Here is a 17821-nt window from a genome sequence, read left to right as displayed (position 1 = left end):
CAGCTTCCGTATGCGGGTGTTCCATCTGTCTGTCTGTTTCTCTTGTGCACTTTTCCACACTTACCTTTCCTCCATTCCTTACAGACACAGTCTGCAATTTAAAGCTCTGTCTCCAAGCACCTCTCCCTCCACCATGAAAACCTGCTCTTTAAAGCTCTGTCAGAGCAAACTTCAATCCATGGAAAACTCGAATTGACATTTGCTCTGATTCAGCTATCCTTCCCTTCCCACCTTCTTGGCCACTCTGCTTTTTATTCAGCTGCTCAGGTTGCAGTCTGAGCCTTGAAAAGTATAGAAAGATGAAAGACAAACTTGGAAGGGTAATGTTCTTTCCCACTTCATTTCAACTCAATGTGCTTTTCAAAGCTTAGATCAGCATTTCAGCTGCTGACCCAATCCATGAGGAGCACAGAGCTGAAGTAATAATAATTTTATTATTTATATTCCGCTCATCTGTTTGCCCAATAATAAATGTTGGAAATGTAAAGAAACTGAAGGTACATTCTTTCACCTTTGGTGGACGTGCCCAAGGATTAAGGCTTTCTGGGAAATGATATATAATGAACTGAAAAAGGTATTTAAATATACCTTCTTGAAGAAACCAGAGGCCTTTCTCCTGGGCATAGTCGGCCAATCGGTGCCAAAGAAGGATAGAACTTTCTTTATGTACGCTACAACAGCAGCAAGAATACTCAATGCAAAGTATTGGAAGACACAAGATTTACCCACTCTGGAAGAATGGCAGATGAAGCTGATGGACTATATGGAACTGGCAGAAATGACTGGCAGAATCTGAGACCAGGGAGAAGAGTCGGTGGAAGAAGATTGGAAGAAATTTAAAGACTATCTACAGAAATATTGTAAAATTAATGAATGTTAGAATAATATTGGATAGAAATTAAGTGGTTTCCAGCTGTAATGCTTTAAGGGAATATGAAAAATGGGTTGTTAATAGGGAAAAATCTAATGTTACTATTTTAAGACCAAAGATTAGGATAAACAAACAGGGTAAGGATTTGCTGAGCCAACAAATTGAACTGGAATACAAAAAAGGGAGGTATGAGGAGGTCCGAGAAACAAGCTGAGGAAAATAAGTAATAGAAAAATGGAGTGATTTTTAATCATTTTTATTTTGTATTTTTTTTTCTTTTTCATTTTGTATTGTAATATTTTAAAAAAATCTTAATAAATATCTTATAATATATATATATATATTCCGCTCATCTGGCTGGGTTGCCCCAGCCACTCTGGGCAGTTAAAGAGTGCTGCTTCTTCCAGTTTCCTCCTTCATTGTTGCATACTTCTCAAGGGAAGCAGAGCTAACCTGTCCTTACCAGCACATAATGTTGGGGACAGTGAGAATATATATATATATGGGTTCAGAAGCACGGCAGGTGCCAGAGATACTCCTCATAGGTACCATTTTGCCCAAGAGTGTCACATAAACATACTCAGGATTATTTTCACACTGTGTATGCAGGCTCTTTAAAAAAATAATCCAGAAAGTACAGTTGGGCTGCAAGATAGTGAACTGGGTCTAGATGATTCAGTAACAGTATGCTGGTGTCTTATCAGCTACACTGGCTGACAGGCCTCATCTGCACTACAGTGAAGCCTCGTGTTACATCCCATCCTCCTAACGAATGCTTCAGGTAGTGAGCTCTGCTAACCCGGAAGTAGTTGCCCCTTGTTGTGAACTTTGCCCCGGGATGCGAGCGGAAGTCGCGCACCGGCGGTGCAGCAGCAGCGTGAGGCTCCATTAGCGAAAGCGCACCTCATGTTAAGAACTGTTTCGGCTTAAGAACAGACCTCCGGAACGGATTAAGTTCGTAGCTGGAGGTACCACTGTATACATTAAAAGCAGCATCATATAATACTTTAAACAATCATGGCTTCTCCCAAAGAATCCTGGGAACTGTCATTTGTTAAAGATGCAGAGAGAGAGTTGTTTTCCCCTGCAGAACTACAATTCCCAGGGAAGAGGGATTGGCTGTCAAACCAGGGGTCTTCTAACAACTCTCAATCCTTAAACTACAGTTCCCAGGATTCTTTGGGGAAACCCAACAACTATTTAAAATTATATGATACTGCATTAAATGTATAGTGCAGATGAGGTCCCAGTCTCTTTTCTGACTCTTGGTTTTAACCTTAAATGCCCTCAATTGGCTTAGGACCAGGACATCTTAAAATAATCTTCTCCCAGTTATATCCACCCACATTTTGAGATAGTCTTCTTTAGGGATGAGCATACCTTTCAACTTTGGTGTTCTCATAGAATCATAGAATCATAGAGTTGGAAGAGACCACAAGGGCCATCGAGTCCAACCCCCTGCCAAGTTTCTGATTTTTCTAATTTCAGTTTTCCAGATTTCTGCAGCAATTCGTGGATTAGAAATATTAATAATGACAATTTATCAGCATTTTAGTACAAATTTCTTCTAATAATTACATGTTTATTGTACAGTTTTGACTACACATTTTGCAAGAATTCCCCCTAATATTTTGTATGTTATTTTCATAAATATATTCATTTTTATGAACACTTTCTACTGATACAAGCAATTTTATGAACATTGGTTGGAGAGTTGCATTGCAAAATTCCGATAAGTGCAAATTTCGAATGATAGCTGCATTTGGTTCTTATATTGTTTCAGAAGTGAACATTGGGCAGGTTCACCTTTAAATGTAAATGCTATCTAATTTCTCCCCTATCCCTACTCTTCAGGGTCTCTACTCCTAATACCCTTGCCAAATGGTAGCTACCAGGAGAAGGGCCTTCTTGTTGGTAGCATATCAGCTGTCCCCTGAGAGGCTTCCCTGGTGCCAGTCTCACCTTCACAATCATTTTGGCACAAGGTGAAGACTACTTGGTACTCCTAGGTTGTGTTCTTAGGTGTATTTCCTCTTCTTAAAGATTAAATTTTTTACTTTGTCTTGCTTTTTGTATGAAAAGTGGGGAAATCGTGGAAAGGAAATTAGGTCGACTTTAGAATAAGGTGTTAAGAATAAGAAAGAAAGATATAATTAATAATTAAGACATATGTATTGATGTATAAATATTGTTGTTTATAAGGTAAGATTGGTAAGAACTTGTTGAGCCGACATTGAACTAGAATACAAGAGGGGGAGGTGTGGGGAAGTCAGGGAAATAAGTTATAGAAAATAAGGATTGAAAATTGGTGTGTGTTTTGTAGTGTCTGTTTTTCTATTTTTTTTTCTTGCATGTCTGTCTTTTTGTCTTTATGTGTATTTTAAAATTTTCAATAAATATCCTTAAAGATTAAATTTAGGTCCTTCCATTGGCTCAACAATTGTGTGATGCTGGCAAAGTTTAAGGTTTGGGAATCTAACATGTCTATTTTAATGCCAGCCGTGTCTCCATTGTTGCTGTTAGTTTTTCATCCCTCTTTCTTCAATAGACAGAGCTTTCGAGTCTGAGGTATGGTGTGCTAAGTGGTTGTATTGGTTCTCCAATTTCTTTATGCAGAACACTAATTACTGAACACATGGTTAGAGTGAATTTTAGAGCCATATTACTATCATGGTTCTCTTGGGTTCAGCTGTGCTCTTTTTTTGTTGGAGCCTGAGATTTATGATGTTGCCTATAGAAGGCTTGCTTTGTTTGCTGGAGACTGTGAGTAGTAAGACGGGTTTGGCCCCAAACATGTATAGGTTACTGATAAACCACGAGGAAGGTGCAGTAGATGGTCTTTGTATGTGTTGAAAAGAAAATAGTTAAGTAGAAATAGATGATGGACAACTGATCTCACTTTGGGATAAACCTTTCAAATCAGTAACTCTGATTAAGGGATCATTATTAAAACTAATTCATAACTGCTATCTTATTCCACAGAAGTATGTCATATCAACCTTAGATCCTCTCCATTGTGTTGGAGAGAGTTCAGGTAACTGAAACTTACCTTCATATGTGGTGGGGAAGCCACAGAGTTTGGGAATTTTGCCAGTGAGTTTTAGTGAAATTAGAGCCATTACAAGACAGGCTGTAAAAAACTCGCTGCAACTGGCTCTTTTAAATTTATTTCTAGGTCATCATAGAAGTATGAAAAGTAGCAAACTAATAAACAGTTTGTTATCTGCAGTCAGTGTTGGTGGCATGCGCCTGGTGTGACTTCTGTGCAGTAACTATAGATTCTTGCTACCAAAAGGTCTAAGGAAGCAGCATTACTTGAGAAATTGATACATAAGTTTATGTGAATGTAGAAATTGAGTCAAATGTGGACATGACTAGTTTTTGGAAGCTTGGCGTGATTTTATTGTCTTTACAAACATGAAGGAACATGGTTGTCCTCTACCTGACAGATAACAAAGTTGAGTAAGTATAACCTAGTACTGACATTATTGTCAGTCCACCACAGTTCCTCTGTAATTGATTTCATATATTTTAGGGGATTTTTTTAAACCTATATTGACTCGGATTATTATTTTTGCTTTGTTTGTTTAGTGATTTTATATTTGAAATACATACTTTGCTATAATTGTAAAATTTCATAAAAGTTCTGCATGGTTCCCCAGCTCCGTTCCCATGGTAACAAGTGCTCTGATAACATCCTACTTTGATTGCTGTAAAGTTTTTTGAGGAGCTGTTTGGGAAGCTGTAGAATGCAGCTGCTAGGAAGTTAACTAGGTACACCAGGTTAGGACAATATAGCACTAGTCCTGAAGAACCTGTGGCGGCTGCCTATACATTTCCAATCCCAATCCAAGGTGATGGTGTAGATATATGAACCCATAAATGACTTGTGGCCTGAATATGTGAATAATTTCTCCCTCATGGGCTTATCCATGTGTTAAGATCAACAGGAGATGCATTTTTCTTGGCTACATCACCAGACACAGGATGTAGCATGGTGGCACGGAATGAACCTTCTCAGTAGTGATTGCCTGGCCTTGAAATGACCCCTGGTCTAAGATGCATTTGATGCTGACATTTGTTTTTTGCCATTGTTTAAAGATGTAGTTAATAAATTATAGTGGTACCTTGGGTTACAAACGCCTCGGGTTACAAACTCCGCTAACCCGGAAGTAGTACCTTGGGTTAAGAACTTTGCGCCAGACTGAGAACAGAAATTGCGCACCGGTGGCGGCAGCAGGAGGCCCCATTAGCTAAAGTGGTACTTCAGGTTAAGAATCATTTCAGGTTGAGAATTGACCTCCGGAACGAATTAAGTTCGTAACATAATGTGCCACTGTATAAGTTTATGGGGTGTTTTATATATCGAGAGAGAGAGAGAGAGAGAGAGAGAGAGAGTATTGGACCTTCTGTTGTGTGAGCATGCTTAGGATTTACAATGTAGTAGAGTGGCTTTTTGTTGTTGTTTAGTCGTGTCCCACTCTTCGTGACCCCATGGACCAGAGCACGCCAGGCATTTCTGTCTTCCACGGCCTCCCACAGTTTGGTCAAACTCATGCTGGTAGCTTCGAGAACACTGTCCAACCATCTCGTCCTCTGCCATCCCCTTCTCCTTGTGCCCTCCATCTTTCCCAGCATCAGGGTCTTTTTCAGGGAGTCTTCTCTTCTCATGAGGTGGCCAAAGTATTGGAGTCTCAGCTTCAGGATCTGTCCTTCCAGTGACCACTCAGGGCTGATTTCCTTAAGAATGGATAGGTTTCTTCTTCTTGCAGTCCATGGGACTCTCAAGAGTCTCCTCCAGCACCAGAATTCAAAAGCATCAATTCTTCGGCGATCAGCCTTCTTTATGGCTCAGCTCTCACTTCCATACATCACTACTGGGAAAACCATAGCTTTTACTATATGGACCTTTGTTGGCAAGGTGATGTCTCTACTTTTTAAGATGCTGTCTAGGTTTGTCATTGCTTTTCTCCCAAGAAGCAGGTGTCTTTTAATTTTGTGGCTGCCATCACCATCTGCAGTGATCATGGAGCCCAAGAAGGTAAAATCTCTCACTGCCTCCATTTCTTCCCCTTCTATTTGCCAGGAGGTGATGGGCCCAGTAGCCATGATCTTCGTTTTTTTGATGTTGAGCTTCAGACCATATTTTGTGCTCTCCTCTTTCACCCTCATTAAAAGGTTCTTTAATTCCTCCTCACTTTCTGCCATCAAGGTTGTGTCATCTGCGTATCTGAGGTTGCTGATATTTCTTCCGGCAATCTTAATTCCGGCTAGGGATTCATCCAGCCCAGCCTTTCGTATGATGAATTCTGCATATAAGTTAAATAAGCAGGGAGACAATATACAGCCTTTCCGTACTCCTTTCCCAATTTTGAACCAATCAGTTGTTCCATATCCCATTCTAACTGTAGCTTCTTGTCCCACATAGAGATTTCTCAGGAGACAGATGAGGTGATCAGGCACTCCCATTTCTTTAAGAACTTGCCATAGTTTGCTGTGGTCGACACAGTCAAAGGCTTTTGCATAGTCAATGAAGCAGAAGTAGATGTCTTTCTGGAACTCTCTAGCTTTCTCCATTATCCAGCGCATGTTTGCAATTTGGTCTCTGGTTCCTCTGCCCCTTCAAAATCCAGCTTGCACTTCTGGGAGTTCTCGGTCCACATACTGCTTGAGCCTTCCTTGTAGAATTTTAAGCATAACCTTGCTAGCGTGTGAAATGAGTGCAGTTGTGCGGTAGTTGGAGCATTCTTTGGCACTGCCCTTCTTTGGAATTGGGATGTAGACTGATTTTCTCCAATTCTCTGGTCACTGCTGAGTTTTCCAAATTTGCTGGCATACTGAATGTAGCACCTTAACAGCATCATCTTTTAAAATTTTAAACAGTTCAGCTGGAATACCATCACTTCCACTGGCCTTGTTATTTGCAGTGCTTTCTAAGGCCCATTTGACTTCATTCTCCAGGATGTCTGGCTCAAGGTCAGCAACCACACTACCTGGGGTGTACGAGACATCCATATCTTTCTGGTATAATTCCTCTGTGTATTCTTGCCACCTCTTCTTGATGTCTTCTGCTTCTGTTAGGTCCTTACCACTTTTGTCCTTTATTATGGTAATCTTTGTACGAAATGTTCCTTTCATTTCTCCAGTTTTCTTGAACAGATCTCTGGTTCTTCCCATTCTGTTGTTTTCCTCTATTTCTTTGCATTGCTCATTTAAGGAGAGTGGCTAGATGCCTGCAAATGTCCCAAGCACTTAGGTCATATTTGAGGAAACTTCAGATTAACAAATGTGCTTTAAGTACTTGCAGTTATTTAATTTCTGTACTGTTTACACTGAGTGAAGAATTAAAATGAGGAAGAAACAAGGGTACAGAATGCTCTTTAAAGAGAAGAGTAACATTCTGTTCTGGCTCCTTCATTGTTTATTCATGTGAATGTTGCAGGAGTTAAGTTCCCTCTGTTGCTGTTCCCTGGTAACACTGTCTAGCACTGTAGGCAGCAGAACCAAGGAGTGCTCAAGGATAGCTTCTTGTAACCTCATTGAACATGTTGCTCCTTTGGGAGAAAATAGTGTTGTGTATTCTTGCTATTAAAACGTCTGTTGCTAGTTCAGAATCCCTGCATGAATTTCTTACATTCACATGAACATTGTTGGACACGGTTGTAGGTTTGTTCAGGGGGTCCTCCTTGTGTTTGGACATTAGCTAACATACAGTGCAATCCTAAGCATGTTTACCCAAGAGTAAATTCTAGTGCAGTTTCATTCCTAGTAAGTGAGTATTAGATTACAACCTTCAAATTACAACATTGATTGGAGGAACCCTACTGACTATGCATATTTGTGCATGTTTTGTCCTTCAGGTTCTACAGTGCATTGGACACTCAGGTCAAACTCAGATTCAAAGTTTGGTGATAATGGTTGTTGTTTTATTTCTTAGATTTGGTAGTGACTTGTTACCCAAATGTCTCCAAGTTTCTTATGACACATCTAAAAACATAAAATGAATTATATCATTAAAATAATTCATGAAAAACACCTACAGTTCTCTCTCTCTCTCTCTCTCTCTCTCTCTCTCTCTCTCTCACACACACACACACACACACACACACTCCAACCCCCCCCCCACAACTGTCACAAAGGTGCTTTGGAAGCACACTACTAATACTTTAACAGGCTAGTCTGTGCTGTAAATCTAAATTTTTGGAAAACTTGTGAACTGGTTTTCAAAAGTCTTTTAGACTGAAAAAGTGAATTGCTGTGGACCATAATGTGTAGTTGTTTTCCAGTGCTGGGCAGTATTGGATGTTTTGCAATGTGTAGATTGCGACTTTAGATACTTGGAATCTTTCATGTTTTTTGTGCTACTACAGCTAAAGTCAATCCATAGGGATTTAATTCTAAATAAATGCTTTAGGAATAAAAGGGCAGCCAAGATTAGAAAAGCTAATAGTTGGAGTAATGGTTTTTCCCAAGAGGCAATGATCCCACACCCTTTTCAATAAACTAGGATAAACAAGCACAAGTTACAATTATGCCCATATTTAGTACCGACACTGTTCAGTATTGTATTATTATATGGCAGTCAATGTATATGTTGCTTTAAGTTGGGGATGGGAAACCTATGGCCCTCCAGATGTTCCTGCACTACAACTCCCATCATTTCCGATCATCGGCTCTGCTGGCTTGAGCTAATGGCAGTTGGAGTAGAAAAACATCTGGAGGGCCACATGTTTCTCCATGTCTGCTTTAAAACAAAGAAAAGCAGGTTCCTATGGCAAGAAATTTGCCTTCATTATGATGAAGCGCCTGAGAAATTGGAGGTGATACATAGACGTGATATATAGGCTTAAAATCATAGCTCCCCTTTCCCTGACTTGTCAGTACTATAGAGGCCACTATAATACATGTTTAATGGGTAGCTGCAAGAGACGAAACTGGGTAGCATGCAATAATACAATTTTAAGAATAATTTATATACTCCTGGAATTCTCTTACATGGGGCTGCAATGTTTAGATTTGCTTAGCTTCAACAGTGCTGCAGCTTCATGTTCTTTTGAGTCCGTTATTGGACTCTTGTTCAGATGATTCTCTTTAGAAATAAGGATGGGATTGTATTGCATGGAAGTAAATTATAGAACGCAAAATAGCATGCCTGAAAAGTTAAAACCAGACAATAATTTTAAAAGTAATGGCGAAGGAAGGTTTACTATATTGTACTCTACAGAATGGTGTGCATTTCCTGCAAGATGATTACTAACCAACTTGAGCTGTAGTGACAGTTTTGAGCTACAAGTCAAGCTGGTTTCCTTGAACTCTTATCAGATCAGATGCTATTTTGCTTTGTTTGAATCGCATAAACAGTAAATATTTAGATGAGTATGTGGGTGTTGACCCTCTGTATAATAATACAGAATGTTAAACTGATGTATCATGAACAAATCTAATTAGGCTATGTTTTAAAGTGTGTTTCTGGTTTTTTAAGTAGAAATTAGACATTCAACCATAAAGGAAAAACTACATGTATGCAATCCTTAATTTTTCTTTCTCATCATGTGAAAAATCTAAATTTACATTCCTGGAAAACTACACTATTGTGTTCAAGAGTTAAATTAGACAGCAGTCCCCTACCACCACTATTGGGTTGCTGCTTATACTATTCCATTTTCTGCAAGTGGCCTCCATGTTTATTTTTCCAGTTCCATCATTTTAGGATGGTCCTTTTTCACTGTCTAATGTAACATATTATGGAAATAGATGGTAAATTGAAGGCTTTTTTAGGATGATTGAAGTAATATTTATTTAAAGATGTGTAGCCTCCAATCAAACAATCTCTGGGGCATGTTAGTTACATTAGCAAGAGTTAATAGCTCATATTATAGTGTTACTGTAACAAAGAGGGGGTCATAGTAAAGTCTCTCCACAGCTGTGTAATATTCCTGCTACTGCTATTCTTATATTCTTCAATATATATTATTGTATTCTTATGTTCTTCAATGTGCTTCCATTGGAAATCACTTAGGGGAAGGGACTTCTCACGTAGGCCAGATGAAACATGGCTCCTGGCTGGAATGGTGGCCAGGAAGAACAGTAGTCAGACATGATGTTACCCCTTTCTTTGTTCCTGCTCCAGTCCTTAGGAACTTATGGTGATCAGTTTCATAGATTACAAGTATCATTTACACACTGTCTTCTGGATAAAGAAGGATTGCTGATTGTTGCAAAAATTTGTACCACAAAAGCTAATTACTGTACAATGAAACAAATCAAATATTTGTTCCAAAGTATAGGGACTTCCTGACAAAAACCTCACACTCTTAAAGATTTCTTAAGCACACTCAGAAGGTTTCACTTAGTGCCTGCATCAAAATTGTGGACCTATTGGGGAAGGATCCCCAGTGAGCTCCATTAACATAGTTAATTAACATCTTAAAAAGTTACATTTAAAAGAATAGTAAAACGGTTAAATACTTTCTCATCCAGTGATCTCAGGGTTGCCAAGAGTGGTATCTTTCGGCCATCAAATGTCTGGGTGGGTAAACAGAAATGTTTTCAAATTCCTCCTGAAAGTCTGTTATGATGGAAACAGATACATCTCATTCAAAACATGGGAACCACCAAGGAAAGGGCCCTGTCATGGATCAAAACCAACCAAACAGTTGTAGAGGGTCATCTCTGACTTAATTAGATAAATGAAACCCGTTGTGTGTGAAGGTACTCATAGCCAAAGTGGAGGAATTAATCCCTTCTCCCCTCCTCCAACTGAGACCTTCAGAGAAGGTGCTTCAGTCTCTGTACTGTACTATTTTAGACTATAAGCTGCTTTATCTTTCTGTTAAGAAATACTGAATAAAACATTTTTTAAACAAACCAAATGAATCAATTAGTGACATTTTCTGCTGTAAACCTTTTGATAATCAAAAACATAAGTAGCATTGTTAACAATGCTAAAGGCAGTGTGTGTGTTCATGGTGGTCGTTTCATTTCAAGGTGATGGCTGATTGTCAGATTAAATATAACCTGATAGTATAGTTTAGAGCAGTGTGGTATGCCATACTAGTAGGCAGATTAGATGTGAAGGAAGCTGCATCTGTGGCAAACAAATCATTAGAGGGTAAAGGTTGAGATGATGGCCTACTTCTCTCTTCTTGAAGTGTTTCTCAGAAAAAAATATTTGCTGACCTGCAGAACAATCTGCACATGCATTATTTTGCTCCTGGCTTTACAAGGAAATGGGATAGATTTCTTCATTCTCTGTTTCCTACCCATTCACCTTAGTGTCATGCCTAGAGTTGTTTGTGTGAGGAGGAATATATTAGCAGGAGCACCAGAAACAGTCTGATTTTTAATTCTTCCTTGGGACAGTAAGCACTTCTAGGAAATAAATAATGATTGTGCCATAATTCCCCTACCAGTTTTACTTAGATGGTTCTGGTCAAATCTAGGTGTCCTCCTGTGATTGTCTCCTGAATGTTCCCTGTAACATTACAACCCTGGGTCCAGAGATAGAGGCTGTTTCCTTCTAAATATTCTGATAATTTATAAATATATGGTGTTTGCAAAGGAGAAGCACCAGATCTAGTTGAACTGACATATAAACCAAGCAGGCTGCTTCTTGCCAACCTAACCTTTATAGATTTGATTTTATTTGTTGTTCGAACATATTTCTTTAACAATCTGTATTTCAGAAGACACTTGCTTCTAATTCCCAAATAGCATCTGAGCTGTTTAGTTAGATGCTAAATATAGTTAATGCTAAATACACGTGTGTAAGCCAAACTTACCGATACTTCAGTGGCAGTTGTTTCAAAGTAAGCATGACTAGGTTAATGGGTCAATCTGTGAGGAAAAGCACTGACAATAGAATATTTCATTTCCTCTAGTTTATAGTAAAAGTAAGTTTTTAAAAACTGATTTATAAAAATGTCTATGAGAAGCATCTGTGTCCTGTTGTACCAACAGTTGGAAGGAAATTTTATGTAGAGACTTTTATTACAAGGCTAAATGAAGACTATTCTAACAATAGCACACTTTCACTTATTCTAGAAATACTGTCCTTTTCTCCTTTTTTTTTAGCTTTAATGCTATGTATTTGTTCTTTTCTAGGATCGAAACAGAATGTATGACAGTCTGAATATGCATTCCTTGGAAAATTCACTCATTGATATAATGAGGGCTGAACATGATCCTCTTAAAGGTATGTTACTACTGTAGGTTACTGTTTCAGTCTGTAGGAGAGCTCTTTCACCATTACTGTATTTTTCCTTACTTGAAAAAATTAATGTTGCATTGGTGTTTAATCATATGCTTACACTGAATAAAGCAAGATAGGTCCTATTCAGATGTGATTGTTGGAAGTTATGCCCCTTTTCCACAGTTCTCTCCTGGAAAAGATATGGAGAGAGCTTTGGGCTTTTAAAAAATATTATTATTTTCTTAAATTTGTATACCACCCATCATCCAAGTATCACATGTTCTCTTCCCTGCCCAAATGAGGAAATGCTGCAGGCAAATATCCCATTAAATCAATTTCTTCTTGGTGAGCAGAAGAATGAAGCATATTGGGAACCATAGGTGCCAACTCCCTGGGTGCCTTGGTTCTGTGGTTTATTCTTTTGACAATACAGTGGTACCTCGGCTTAAGTACTTAATTCATTCCGGAGGTCGGTTCTTAACCTGAAACTGTTCTTAACCTGAAGCACCACTTTAGCTGCCGCCGTGCGATTTCTGTTCTCATCCTGAAGCAAAGTTCTTAACCTGAGGTACTATTTCTGGGTTAGCGGAGTCTGTAACCTGAAGCGTATGTAACCTGAAGCGTATGTAACCTGAAGCGTATGTAACCCGAGGTACCACTGTATGTTTACATTTGTAGCATCAAAAATGAACCATTTAGAACTGTAAGCATGTTTCAGATTTAGATTCTGACTGAGTCTTGCCCAGTTTGGGTTTGTTTTAAAAATTCATCTACAGCACTATCCTGTACATATCTACAGATAAGAAAGCACCATTGACTTCCTGGGATACAAACTCTCAGATAAGTTTGCATACCATAGCCTACTAAATGTATGTATTGACTACAATGCTAAACACACTTAATAGGAATTAGGTCCCATTGAGCTCAGGCTGGTGCTGCTACTTTATTGAGAATTGTATTTATGTTTGAAAATCAGACTTTAAAGAATAAATTGGGTAACACAGATTGATTGATTGATTGATTGATTGATTGAATAAATAAATAAATCTTGGATTAATCAGGGTCTTGATTTTGTCAGGATTTAGAAAAGCAATTTAACAGAATGTCAATTCTAAGAAGTAACAGCTTGTTGCCTTTTCATCGTTTTGTATCTCTTAATCGTCCTTAAATAGCTATAATAATCTAATCTTGTAAATAAGCCCACGAAGTTTCAAAAGTTTTTACTCGTTTTCTCGATGGTGGCATAGGAGGAACCAAGAGCTCTATCCCACCTCCACCAGTCCACTGAAGGGGGGGGGGCTTCCTTGCTTTGATATCCTACTTGTTTCCTATGTGGTATACAGAGGAGGGATGGTGGGCTCCATCCTTCATCAACCATCTCCCACTGCCTTGTCTGCCTACCATCCTTGTGGCTTCTGATGAGTCCTTAAATGCACGACTGTAATAATTATTTGATGAGGACTATCATTAGTATAGTTTAAAGTTACTAAAACTAATCATTTTTTGATCCAGAAAGGGCTTTTTCTATTATTTTTGTTCACAGTGATTTAAACAACTTCTCCCAAAATGCTATTATTGCCTGACTTCCAGTCTTTCATTGCTGTCTTGATAACCCTTACAGTTGTAATGGGAGCGTCATTCTGCAATGGTTGAATGAGGAGCTCTAGAGATGCATGCACAAAATCTGGAATGAGGAGTGCAGAATTGTGTGCTGCACCTGCTCCAGTTCATTTTGATGGGGCTTATGCGGAGAACATTTTGTTAAGTTCCTTAGGAGCCTAAACTGAAGATTTGCTGAGTGGCAACATAATGCATTATTTAGAGCATATCCACATTACATCGCTCAGCATTCTCCTATTATGTTAGCTCAGTAAAATGTACAGCTGCCTTGAAAGTACATAGGCAACTACAACTATTTTAAAAAAATTAAAAAAATTGTCCAAGTTTGGTCTGGGTATAAGCTTTTGTATGCATGCACACTTCTGATCAGCGTTCTGTACTCTAAACAGAAGCAAACAAAGGAGGAACTCTTCTGAAGAAGTGCGCATGCACACAAAAGCTTATAACCAGAACAAACTTAGTTGGTCTCTAAGGTGCTACTGGAAAAAAATTAATTTTCTATTTATATATTTTGACTGCGTCAGACCAACACGGCTACCTACCTGAATCTACAACTATTTGAGATTAAGGTGCAAAAATTGCAGGGTTGAATGGAATTGTGCCATTGCTGCCTCTTCTCCTGTGCTGTCCATAGTTAGATTATAGGTGGTACTAGGTTTGCCAAATCAGAATATTAAAAATAAAAGATGCAGCTGGGCAATCACGTTGGGGGCTTTTGATCTGAAATGAGGGGACCTTACTTTTGTATGTCCTGGACACTGATTTCACTCAGTAAAGTATTGTATTTTTTAAAAATGAGAAAAAGGACGCTAATCTATATAGAGTTTAATTAAATCTGTCTTAAAACAGAAATTACTGCTTTCATATGTATTGAGATGCCTGTTTGAGTCAGTAGTATTTAATACATTCACTTGATCTAAATTATGTATGCAAAGTCCTGCATGAATGAACCCTTCATGATTTGTCATCAGTCATCCTAAAGACAGAGCAGTGATTCTAAAAGCTACGTTATATTAGTATATATTTGGGGATTATAGCAGATTTATTTAGAGCTTGAGGTAATATGCCAGTCTTCCATATCATAGTAAAACAAAGCAGCTGTTGTATGTTACTAAAACTTCTTAGTAAAATACAAAACCTTTTGTTATGTGGCTCTAAATATTCAGAATTCAATTATTATAGGAGTTCTCTCTTTAGTATTTTCTAACTTAAATTCTAAAATGTACCAGCCAGAAAACGTTCATGGAACTTGTATTATCTTAAAATATGTATTTAAATGTTTGGAGTAAATGAAAACCAGCTATACCAGAATAAATGATTTTGTTTGAGCTGTAGTGTCAGAAGATGTGTTTGAGATTTGAGCCGCTTGATATTTCTCCAGTGTAACTGAGTTTAAGCAGTTAGGTAGAAGTTTTCATAGTAAGAATGGAAAAGGAGACTTGGAATAGTCGGCACTATTTCTGGATTTCTTGAAACAAAGAGAACCTTTGTCCTCTTGGAGCTGATCCCAACGCACATTGCAGATCTTATGACCAGAGAATTAAGGTTAAGAAGTTCATTCTTTCAACTTAAGTTGGCTCAAGGGTGGTGTTGGCTAATCGAGTAAAATATTAGCTGGTTCTGCTCTTGAACAAAATGGAGTTATGGTGCATGGGTGTATCCACATATATAACCTTCTTGGTAGTGGCACTCTCCCTGTGGAACACCCTTCAGGTGTCGAGGAAATAAACAACTATCTGACATCTGAAGGTGGTTCTGTTTAGGGAAGTTTTTAATGTTTTATGTTTTAACGTGTTTTTACTATTCTGGGAGCAGCCCAGAGTGGCTGGGGAAACCCAGCCGGAGAAGTGGGATATAAATAAGATTTTTTTTATTTTTATTAAGTATTTTTGCACATCTTCTTTTTTCCATTGAATATAATGGCTAAAATCCTACAACTATTTGTTCTTAGGTCGTTTGAATTACCCACATCCAGGAACTGACAATCTTCTAATGTTAAATGGTAAGAGCTAGTCTTCTAGCAGTTTAATTTTCTATTATCATAGTAAGCTTATTTTTTTAAGTACGGCTGCATTCTGTTACTGAATAATCCACAAATAATCAAAGATAGCCAGCTTTTGTGAGAACCATGGCTGTCTTCCACTTCCAAAAAGTAGTAGCTCATTTTACAGTATGTTATATATCGTTGTATCCAGTGCATTTTGTGTGTGGAAGTACTCGACAATGTAGAGTACTGGTTTCTCTATTTTTGCTGCTCACAGAAGCCATTTTATGCTAGCACCTACAAAACTTAACATCAATATAAAACTACTGGCGTTAAAATAAAATAAAAAACAGAAACCAAATTTACTAATTCCAGCATTTCAGGTATGCTTTTCCTCCTCCATCTGCTTTATTTTCTACCAATATATGACAATTCATTTGAAATTTTGTCATCTGACACACTTACTTTACATGGTTGAAATAAGTTTGCTTTTCTGTAATGATGCTTCCTGCAAATTGTGTTTGCTACCAGGGGTGCCAACTTGAATAAAATACTATGGGGCCCGGGTAAGCCCTGGCCCACATAATCTATCACGTGATGCAGTGCACACATGCAATTTGAATGAGAATGCCCATCAACTTTGTGGGGGCCTGGCCTCCTCACATATTTTATTGTGGGGACTAAAGCCTCCATGGCCCCTCGGAGCTGGTTCCTGTGTTTACAACTAAAAGGATTTAGATTTAAAACACTCCTTGGGTGCATAGGATTGCAAGTCTTACTTGGAACTAATGAAATCAGTGGGATTTACTTCTGAATAAACATGCATATAATTATGCTGAGTGAGGGCATTTGCAGTTTCATAAACACAGAATTCCATGATCTACTGTACAGTTTGCCATCCTTGCATTTATGAATAGTGAAGAATTCAAGTTTTAATACTTAATATAAATGAAAAAACAAATCAGAATTGCCACGACCATAGGTGCGTACAGTGGTACCTCGGGTTAAGTACTTAATTCGTTCCGGAGGTCCGTTCTTAACCTGAAACTGTTCTTAACCTGAAGCACCACTTTAGCTAATGGGGCTTCCCGCTGCCGCCGTGTCACCGGAGCACGATTTCTGTTCTCATCCTGAAGCAAAGTTCTTAACCCAAGGTAATATTTCTGGGTTAGCGGAGTCTGTAACCTGAAGCGTATGTAACCTGAAGCGTATGTAACCCGAGGTACCACTGTACATAGATCTGTTTTTTTCATTATTAACAGTACTATATACTGTAGTACAGTCGTGGGAGAGATATTTGAATTGACAGTTAAAGGTAAAGGGACCCCTGACCGTTAAGTCCAGTCACGGACGACTCTGGGGTTGCGGTGCTCATCTCGCTTTACTGGTCGAGGGAGCTTCCGGGTCATGTGGCCAGCAGGACTAAGTCGCTTCTGGCGAACCAGAGCAGCGCACGGAAACACCATTTCCATTCCCGCTGGAGCGGTGCCTACTTGCACTTCGATGTGCTTTCGAACTGCTAGGTTGGCAGGAGCAGGGTCTGAGCAATGGGAGCTCACCCCGTCACAGGGATTCGAACCACCGACCTTCTGATCGGCAAGCCCTAGGCTCTGTGGTTTTGACCACAGCACCACCCGCACCCTTTGAATTGATAGGATGTTGCAAAAATTAGGTATTACAGGATGTTGTAAAGATTAGATATTATATTTATTTATTAAGGGATTTCCCACCCCACAACTTTTGAAACACACAAATATAGAAACTAAGCAATATAAAAATAATGGTTAGAATGTTGGGTTATGACCTGAGAGACTCAGCCTGAGAGACTTGGGCCAGTCACCATCTCTTAGCCTAACGCCCTAACCTACCTCAGAGGGTTATTGTGAGGAGGAAATGGGGAGGAGGAAAACCATTTGAACCACCTTGAACACTTTGGAAACTCAAACAAACAAGTGTGTGTGTGTGCAGAATATGTTAATCTAATTATTGGTAATTGTGCAGGTTGGTAGTCCAGTACTTAGTATGCATTTCAAACTGTATAAATGGTGTTTAAAATGGTGGTTTATGAAGATTTTCTCCAAAAGTAGTTTAGACCAGCATAAGCATTTTCCAGATCGCATGACTATTTACAAAAAGTGCAATCTAGATGTCTGGA

General features: G+C 38.7%; 1 protein-coding gene across 4 annotated transcripts in view; it reads left to right on the top strand.

Moving 5' to 3' along the window:
- Positions 1–17821, top strand: part of CPEB2 (cytoplasmic polyadenylation element binding protein 2) — a 69586-nt gene that overhangs the window by 17666 nt on the left and 34099 nt on the right. For all 4 annotated transcript variants that reach the window (XM_082238544.1, XM_082238545.1, XM_082238546.1 and 1 more), the window contains exons 3-4: positions 11975–12065; positions 15634–15684. In XM_082238544.1, coding sequence (XP_082094670.1) covers positions 11975–12065; positions 15634–15684 — 142 coding nt within the window. The remainder of the gene's footprint in view (positions 1–11974; positions 12066–15633; positions 15685–17821) is intronic.

Source organism: Podarcis vaucheri (genome assembly GCF_965113315.1).
Source record: "Podarcis vaucheri genome assembly, chromosome: 9".
Taxonomy (NCBI): Eukaryota; Metazoa; Chordata; class Lepidosauria; order Squamata; family Lacertidae; genus Podarcis; species Podarcis vaucheri.
Note: the sequence above shows the minus strand (reverse complement) of the source record. Positions and strands in the feature narration are given on the sequence as shown.